General features: G+C 33.8%; 1 protein-coding gene across 1 annotated transcript in view; it reads right to left on the bottom strand.

Annotated features, from left to right (window-relative positions):
- Positions 1-7,210: 7,210 nt before the first annotated feature.
- LOC106313317 (NAC domain-containing protein 69-like) overlaps positions 7,211-9,474 on the bottom strand; it is a 7,647-nt gene continuing 5,383 nt past the window's right edge. Inside the window, exons 3-6 of the mRNA XM_013751101.1 lie at positions 8,649-8,789; positions 8,247-8,570; positions 7,892-8,080; positions 7,211-7,779 (exon numbers count right to left, since the gene is read on the bottom strand). Coding sequence (XP_013606555.1) covers positions 7,552-7,779; positions 7,892-8,080; positions 8,247-8,570; positions 8,649-8,789 — 882 coding nt within the window. The 3' untranslated portion in view covers positions 7,211-7,551. The remainder of the gene's footprint in view (positions 7,780-7,891; positions 8,081-8,246; positions 8,571-8,648; positions 8,790-9,474) is intronic.

The following is a 9,474-nucleotide window of genomic DNA, read 5'->3' on the forward strand; positions in this document are numbered from 1 at the left end:
TCTACGTGATTTAGATTTTGTCTCTGTTTTATGAAGAGAGGCCAAGGAAATGCCGTATGGGATATTTATACGCCTTCGGTTAGGGTATCCGTCACACTTGAGGAATTTTCTATTAAAATATAATCGGTTGTAGAAATTGGATGCAGTGATGTGGTGAGTGTGGTGCGCGTGAGCCATTCTATTTTATATAGAAGTTCAAATGATTTTCTTCTCCTAGCCTGCATCCATCACTATCCATCGCGTGTCTTTTTTTTTCACAGCTCATTCATGTTTTAGTTTTATTATATCTTTTTTTTTTTTTTTTTTGTTAACCGAGGGTCTCAGGCCGGGGTCCAGACATCCCTCGAGACCCGCAGCAGCCATGTCATTTCCACCCCAGAAGTAGCAGGGTGGGCCCGGATGGCCCGACGTAGGGGTTAATCTGAGGGGGAGGTTCGAACTCGCGGCTCTTAGGATCATTACGAGCCGCCTCACGCCACTGGACCACCAACGTCGGGTTAGTTTTATTATATCTTTGGGGAAAAACTTTCACTATTTTGTAATTTAAAACAAGTATTCGTACAGTTTGTTGCCATTTAAAGTTAAAATGTTTATGGCAGCCAAACATAATTGATATCACTCGAACTGTGCTCTCCAATCCCAAGATTTTCCAGCCACGAATTGCTCTATTTTATTTCTCACTGAATATTTTGTTTATAGCAAGTTAAATTTATGTGTGTTTTCAGCGTATATCTCTCAAATTTTAAATGCCTAGCTAAACTATTTATTATTATGATACTTTTACTAGGAAATAATAATATTAAGTATGTGTGTTCTCGAGAAATGGGATGGCCATTATTTTGGTTTCAAGGGTCAGAATTGGAGCATTGTTGTGCTAATAGAATAGCTTCTCTTGTAGTTCAAAGTGTGATGGATTCTAACTGTTCACAATCATATGTGGCATTGATCATCTCGTTGGCAAAAAAATATTTCTAAATGAAATTATCCTTTGCTTAAGCCGTCGTTGTTAAATGTTAGGTTCTGTTTTTTTATGTTTAGTCATGTTCTGTTTTTTGGGTTTACAATTTTCACATGAGACGGCTTGTTGTAATGAAAGCTATCATTGACTATAATACATCAAGATGACAAAAACAATGATTTAGGTGATGCCAAAAAAGAGCTCTAGTAGAATAGATATAACATAACAGAGGCCCACGCACTCACATAAAGTTTTTAATTTGAGGTCAGCAAATGAATTAATTTCTCGAATAAGTTATTTACAATGTTTTCTCAGCCACAAGGCTAGCAGCAAAAGGCTATATTGCATATTTTTCCCCTTTCTTATTGTGGATGTTCACGTGGGAACACAGAGAGTTTTTTTTATTTTGTTTAACCAGGTGTTAGGTGTTGATCTTGCGGCCCACCACCTAGGCCCGGTGCCAGCCTTCGTCTGGGCCTTGCGGCCCTGGACACGCTTCCCCCTCTCCGCAAGTCGAACAACCTACCTCTCAACCCCCTAAGAAGCAGTACCACTGGACTACGAGGTCCTGGGTCACAGAGAGAGTTAAGGATTAGTAAAAATAGTCATAACATATTAGATTACAAAAAGAGGAAACCATATTGTATATAGTGACACTCGGAGAAAACACACGTATGTAGCGTAGTATAGTAGTGTACTATATTATTTATATGGTACGTAGCATATGCATGCAAAAATATATCCTAGAAGATAATAAAAAATAAAACACTTGGACATAATAAAACATTTAACACAATCAATATAAAATCCAATAAAAATCAAGATAATTTTATTAGATTTTTTCTGAAAATGAATTTTTTTTTTGGTAAACAAAATTTAATTCACCTAATCGGTGGATCGATCTATGTACCTCATCCAGCACTTTCAACCTCAAACACCAATAGACCACAACGTGCTTTGACATTCTGAAAATGAATTATTAACCTTTTATAATCATAGTGCTTGAAACCGTTAGTTTTTTAATAATATTTTCTGGTTTTATTTAATAAACTGTATTCTCATTTAAATTTTAATGACAAATAAATTGTTGGTTATAATTTTAATTATAATTTTAATAATTAATAAATAAACACACACATTTTAGTGATAATTTTTATAAATAAAAACACATTTATTGATAATTTTATAAATAAAAAACACATTTTGTTAAATAAAACACTTCTTGATGTAGTTTTTGGTTATTAACCAATAAAAATAATAAATATACAGAATTTTTTCATTCTAATATCCGTCTCATATTTTATTTTCTAATTTTGTATTCGTAAATATTTTATCAGCTTTGGACATGATACATAATTATAAATATATTTTCTTATAATAATCGTAGCTTTTAAAGTTTATGATGCCAGTCAAACTCTTAAAAATATACAAATAACATGTACAGATTTTAAAATCAAAATTTTTACGGTTAAAATTCTAAAGTAGTGAAAATCATTACGAGTCGGAGCACGATATATGCTTAGGCTATATGGTTCACTGTTCAGTCAGTTTGGAAGGATTTGGATTCGATTGGTTTGGTTAAATGTAAAAATGTCCAAAATTTTTCTCATTTTTTCATGAAAAGGAAGTTCTATATAGTCTTCTCATATATATTTTTTTCTCTTTTTTATTATTAGGTTATCAGCATCGGTGAGAACACATGCTGAGTCTTAGAAATTTCTTTTAATATTAAAAAATAGTTACCAAAGAGAAGGTGACAAATATCTTTAAAAGTTCTTATGGAGAGAGGAACGTCTCTATGGGAAGAGCTGATTATTGCATATTTCCTACTTTTCAATTACTTTTTACTTTTTACATTTTTCTTTATTTTTATTTTTTTGAGACTCAAAAATTGTTAACCAATGCGCATGCCCTTATACTCTTACAAGAATTTTGACTTCCTTTTTAGTGATCATTACTTTATTGGACTTAAGTTCGTAATTTTTTTTGTTCTTGTGACCATAGCAAATTAGTCATTATGATTGTTTGTACTTAAAAATTATTACTTTTTAACAAATATTAATATAAAAGTATATATTTTTTAAGAAAAGTTTGGTTGTAAAAATTGACTTCAACTCGTATAGGAGTTTTTTGGACACGTTTAATTTATATTGTAGCAAAGTTAAGCTAATAATTCTGTATTGGTAAATTAGGAATTATGGAAAATTATAATGTATTTTGTAGCCAGAAATATAAAGATAAGTATATTTTAGTGCATGTAGTCCATCAACTTAAGCTTAAGTTGGGTAGATAAGTTAATCTATGGCGTGGACCATTTATGGGTTCCATTTCTGTAAATGACATGCATAGAATCAAACTTAGATAATAGTACTACCTACTTTTGCTCAAAAAAAAGTACTAGCTACTTTCTTATATAAAGATAAGATGAGGTTTTACTATCTAGACCAGAAAGCTCTGAATATCTTGATTTTAATCAGGAACATATCGAAACAGATCATAGATGACGATTCCACTTTTTAGAGAAAGGGATAGGTGGAGACAGCCGGAGGGATAAGGATGCATGATTTTTTCAAAAGAAAGTAACTGCTTTTGAAATGTCCTATTCAGGAGCAAAGCAAGCTAGCATCAATGGACCAATAGTTTATAGTTTTTCTACACCAGATGATATATATAGGTGTGATGAGAGAGATATAAAGTGGAGAAGTAGTCAAATAGAGGAAGTAAAACATTTTTTTTTGTCACAAATTGTCATATTTAGCATTGTAAAAGAATATATATAGTACCAACAATGATAGAAAATTCCTTCTGTGAATGGCTAAGCTGAAACATGTAAGAAAAAAAATTGAAGATGAATAAGCTGGGCATAACAAATAAAAACATTGTGAAGAAAGATTATTAATTGGAGGATTTGAAGAAAACACCGTGAAGAAGACTATGTAACAGATTTTGCAGAACAAACTTTTAATTTTGGGAAAGGCTACGTACAATTGAAAAATTTGCATGTTATTTCGTGGAACGATAGCTTTTATATAACAATTTTGTCTCATTTTTTCATCTTTCGGATTATTGTGTCTTAGAAGTTAACTAACTTGTTATTTGGAAAAAAAAAGTTAATAAACTTGATCAGCTAATACAATTTTATTCAAAAAAATAATTTCTGTCAAGAAAAAAAACCATAAAAGTATTTTTTTCATGCAAGAGACAAAAAAAAACTCTCGGTATTTGAACAAATTTCCAAAAAGAAAAAAAAAGTATACATTTCTCAATTCGAAAAAAAAAACAAAATCTCAAAAGCACTTTCTACTTTTCTAGTTTCTAACAATTACTATATTGTTTCTTTCCACTACCAACGTAGTTGAACTTATGGCACACGTAAATCAAAATATATTAGTTTATTTAATACACTATTTTAAACACAATTATGATTAAATGATCTATACAAGACAAAAATGACGATGTATTAGTCAAATTATTTTGTTTTTGTTCCACTCATACGGCAATTTACTTGGACTTGCTTGCTGTAAAACAATTTACAATTCTTAAATATGATGAGTACATAAATTATAATGAAAGTTATATTCACTGTAACAAACCAAACACGAAAGAAAAAGTTAAGCAAAATGTCCTAAGAAAAGTTATTAATATGAAAAAGCAATGTGTCCACATTCATTTTCATTATATATATAAACTGATTTGGATTACAGCTAATTCATGACTAATTAAATATTAACCCCAAAAACATTGACTAACTAGGATTTAAGAATGGTGTGCCTGATGCCTTGACCAAGTTGTTGAGTCTCAGATAGTAGAGGCCATTTAATTTCTTAATGTATGTGGTTGCTGTTCCACAAAGAAAACATGCATAGTGTATGCTTGTGCAAACCATACCACATTCGACCAAGTTACCGTGTTATTATTTCGAGTTTGAATTAGTTCCTAAGTATGGCGGTCTGAGAAAGTAGGCTTGAAATCATCTGAAGAGTGATGCCAAAAAGGAAGATCACCAATATCTGAATTAGAAACTGACTTGTGTGTTTGACCAAAAAAAAATGCTGACTTGTGCGAATTATGAGCTCATTCACTTCTCTGAGTTGTGGATGCCTTCACCTACGGATGCTCCATTCACTCTAATGCACAACCTCTAAAAATGTGCGAAATTCCCTATTCCAAGATTATGTGGCCTTGCGCCGCATGTAACACTGTGAATACTGCCTATAGGTAGGGCTGGGCAAATAAACCGAATCCGAAAATCTGAACCGAATCTGATCCGATAAAAATGAAACCGAACCGATCCGAACCCGACATAAATACCGAATGGATCTTGTTTTATGGTATTTCGGGTTATGGGTATTAATTATCCGAACCGAATCTGAACTTAAATGGATATCCGATAGAACCCATTCAAAATCCAAAAAAAAGAACTTATACCAAACATGATCTCAATTCCTAATATGTATCCAAAATACACTAAGATTTATTTTTAATGTTTTTCATTTTATGAGAACTTGGTTTTTCGCTTTATGCTTTCATTTATTTGGTTTTCTTTATATCAATAACTATGTTTATCTTTTGTTTAATTATGAATGGTCACGTTTGATATTTTTTATTATTTTTGAATCGATTTCACTTATGTTTTGGTTACAAAATAGGTACAAATAGTACTTTAAAACCGAAGAACCCTCAATCGTTGGATCGATGCTATTCATACAGTTCATACCAATCTGAACCGCGGGAACCTTCGTCTCTTTGACACAAACGTTTTATGAAGAGCAGGGCTCGACAAAACAGAAAATATCATGGGTACGTCGTCCTTCCCCATTTTACTTATGTTTTGGTTACAAAGTAGGTATAAATCAAGTACTTTTAAACCGAAGAACTGATTGAGACCCGAACCCGAAAGTACATCGGGTTGTACCGGTTCTTTGAAGATTTACTAACCCTGACCCGAACCCGATAGAATCCGAACCGGTCCTGAACCAAATTTTCATATAACCCAAATGAGACTGATTTTGATAAACCCGAAAAACTGAAACTCGATTGGACAAAACCGAAACCCGATTGGGGTCCCGAATGCCCATGCCTACCTATAGGAAGCCAATAATCCTACCAGAACAACACAATATTTCGATTTCCATTACAAATTTATTTCACAATGCTAAGGTAACTTGAACATTGAACAAAATAAGTTACAGATATTGCCAATAACCAATTTGATAAGTTGAAAACGACATGCAACTGAAAGACTTTTGCTAGACCAAGAGAGTAGCCAAGACTATATTTTGTCAATAAAAGTTCCTAGTCATGACAAGTCATTGACTTAGTAGTTAGAGACCAGCCAAAATAGCGGATAAGCAATGTCGCAGAAATAATGCCATTAAACTCTAATTTGATATCTAGATACCCTTTATATTATACTCTAATAACAGAGAATTCATTAAGGTACTTCGCTAAACCTCTGTAATAGTTCATGCATTCGTACAGACGATATTTATTTTCTAAATCCTCAGAAAAAAAGGCCAAAAGATGGCAAACTTTGAAGATCCAGGATACGCCTCAAATTCATGTGAAGGTAGCTTTGAGAAAAGTGGAATGTGCACTAGGAAAGTGAAAGTGGTATCTACCAAATTGATATTTATTGAATTTTATACTTTTTAGAATATTTTTTAATCATTGAAGAAAAGAAAATTCAAAGGCTCTTATCTTCTCCCAACCAAACCATCCACCAACTCATTGGCCAATCCATCACCTCAGTTTCTCTCTATAAATACATCTCCATCTCTTCTTCTTCCATTTCACAGTGATTATCTTCTCATCCGCAGATTGGTGTCTATGGCAGCATTAGTTATTAGTAAAATCTTTGATTGTTCGATCGGATCTATACTTTTATATTGTGACAAAGAAGCAAAGCTTGATCTTGGGACAAAGCAAAAGATGATTTTATCCCCCAAACCTCATACGAGGAGTCCTCTTAAGCTCGTAAATTGTCAATCTCCATCGCTGAATTAAGATCCCATTCTGGAGCAGCTTAGGTAACTTGTGGGAAACGTTCTGGAGGAAAAAATTGAAAAGAAGAGATTATTATCTTATTATTCTATTCCTGGAGAAGAAGATGATGAAAGTTGAAAGCAGATGTTACACAAAAAAAACTGTAAAATCTTGACCTAATCCACCTATAATCAAATAATATCTACACAAACATATAATATGTAAAGGGACTTGAGACACAAGAAATACCTTACGCTAGGTTGAGAATATTAAATTTCACTTTTTATTTAAGGCTCGAGATATACCCGTAACAGGCCCACCAGAATAATTGAGTCCATCTATTTTACACACAGATACACACAATTCAAAAAAAAAAAACAAGAAACCGGCACTAATACACCGGATCCCATCAGAACTCCGCAGTTAAGCGTGATTGGACGAGAGTAGTACTAGAATGGGTGACCTCCCGGGAAATCCTCCTGTTGCACCCCTTTAAAAAAAAACGTGTTAAAAAAAAAAAAAAAACAGAATCAGAAAAAGCCAAATAAAAACAAGTGCTTCAATCTATCTGCTTTGCCTCCCCTCGCAATCAAACTTCATCAGCAAGTTCAAGTTTTGACTCTTTGTAAAACGCATATGATGTTGCCAATGACAGCCACCAAGATGATGAAGCTTATGATCATGTTCATGACAAAGATATACTGTGGATTCTTGCGGTTTTTTCTCTCCATTGCGTCCTCTGTGATCAACCAGCCCTTCTTCTCTCTCTTCACCATAGGTGATGATGACTTCTTGTCATTGGATGCATCAGTGGCTGTAGACTTGACTTCTTTCACCTGAAAAGGAAACCACATCTTCATTATCTTTTGAAAATCAAGCACTAATGTATGCAAAGAGAGACTATAAGATACAAGCATCCAAAGAATTAATATAGGAGCAGCTCAAGACCTCTTGTTTTGAGGGTATAATGCGCCGTGTGAAATGAGATTTCCGAGTCTTTCTATTAATAGAAGTTTCTGCATGAGGTTGTGTATCTTTGCCAGAGTCTTTCCTCAAAGATGGAATCTCGTCTACACTAGTGTGGAAGTGTCTACTCACATTGTGAGCGCTATCTGGACTTGATACTCCTTGGTAACTCTGTAACATTAGTGAAAAGCTGAGTGAGTATACAGATTAGCTCCATGAAAGTAATAATAAAGAAAAACAAGTGATGTAATGTGGGTTTTGTACGACCGCGAAAATCCTGACTGAAAATCTTATTGAGACCATTAAGCTTATAGTAATTGGTTCCAACTGGCTTTACCGTTGCAGATATGGATTCAGCATCATCGCTCTCACTGCTATAATCAGGAAGGAACCCTGTCAAAGCTTTCTTTGGCCTGTGATCGTTGCGGTGCTCGTCCATTATGATGTCTAGATCGCCCAGCACATCAGCATGGTTCCCTCCATTAAAAGTAAGACATTTACTAAAATACTCATCATCCCAGTGAATTTGTGGCTGCTGGTGAGGGTAGATGTCGTTGAGAAACGTGTCTGAATTGAATAGAGAGGGATCATCTTGCTCGTTCATTGGGGTTGGCAAATCATCCATAGATATATAGAGACCTTTGTCCCCTGGTTGCTCAACCTGAATGTGTAAAAAGAGAGGCCATTAAAGAAATGATACTAATGAAAAACTAAAACACATGTCAGACACTGAACTCACCTCAGGGGTTGTGTTAATCCCTCTGGCAGTATTGGAAACACAGACCATGGAGTGGCGTAACTCATTGGACTTGGAGTTATTACCGAACAAACTGTCTCCGTCAACACCTTTGTAGGTTACTTTGCAGATAACATAGTTGCTCTGTAACAAAATTCCAGAAAGGTACACACACCAGAAAATAGATTCAGTATACACAATAAGAGTTTGATTTTCCTTTTTAAGTAAGATCATGAACTAATTTTTTTATGATTATCTTTTAAAATTTAGTACATTTTCCTGAACTACTTATAGGAAATCAATATGTATCTTGACCTACAAAAGGATACTTTAAGATTAACAATAAACCAAGATTTACCTTCACTTAGGGCTGAAAAAGGGTTAAATTATCTTTTTCTTTATTCTCAGTTATATGTAAAGCAAAGTTACAGGCTCATATTATCATCACTCAAACAACTATACCACAAGCTTTGACAGAAGTAATATAAAACTAACCCACAACTGTATAACAACACTTAGACTCTCAAATTGAGCAAAGGTACGTAGCAACCAACACATGGGAGATATCTGTGAAGATGAAGCAATAAGAAACAAGATGGTTGGTTAAGGTCTCAAGACAATGGAGATGTCACTACAAGGGACAAGCATGTATGGTGGATTAAAGTCTCAAGACAATGGATTATTAGTTTATCATATCTCATCTACCATTTGCCATACTTGTAACCCTTATATATATGGGATGTTCCCATAAGCAAATCAATCAAGCAAATAAGATTCTCCTTATTTACTCTATCTCTCTCTACTTTCTAGATTAAACATCTCTCTCTCT

The sequence above is a fragment of the Brassica oleracea genome, chromosome C9, assembly GCF_000695525.1.
Source record: "Brassica oleracea var. oleracea cultivar TO1000 chromosome C9, BOL, whole genome shotgun sequence".
Taxonomy (NCBI): Eukaryota; Viridiplantae; Streptophyta; class Magnoliopsida; order Brassicales; family Brassicaceae; genus Brassica; species Brassica oleracea.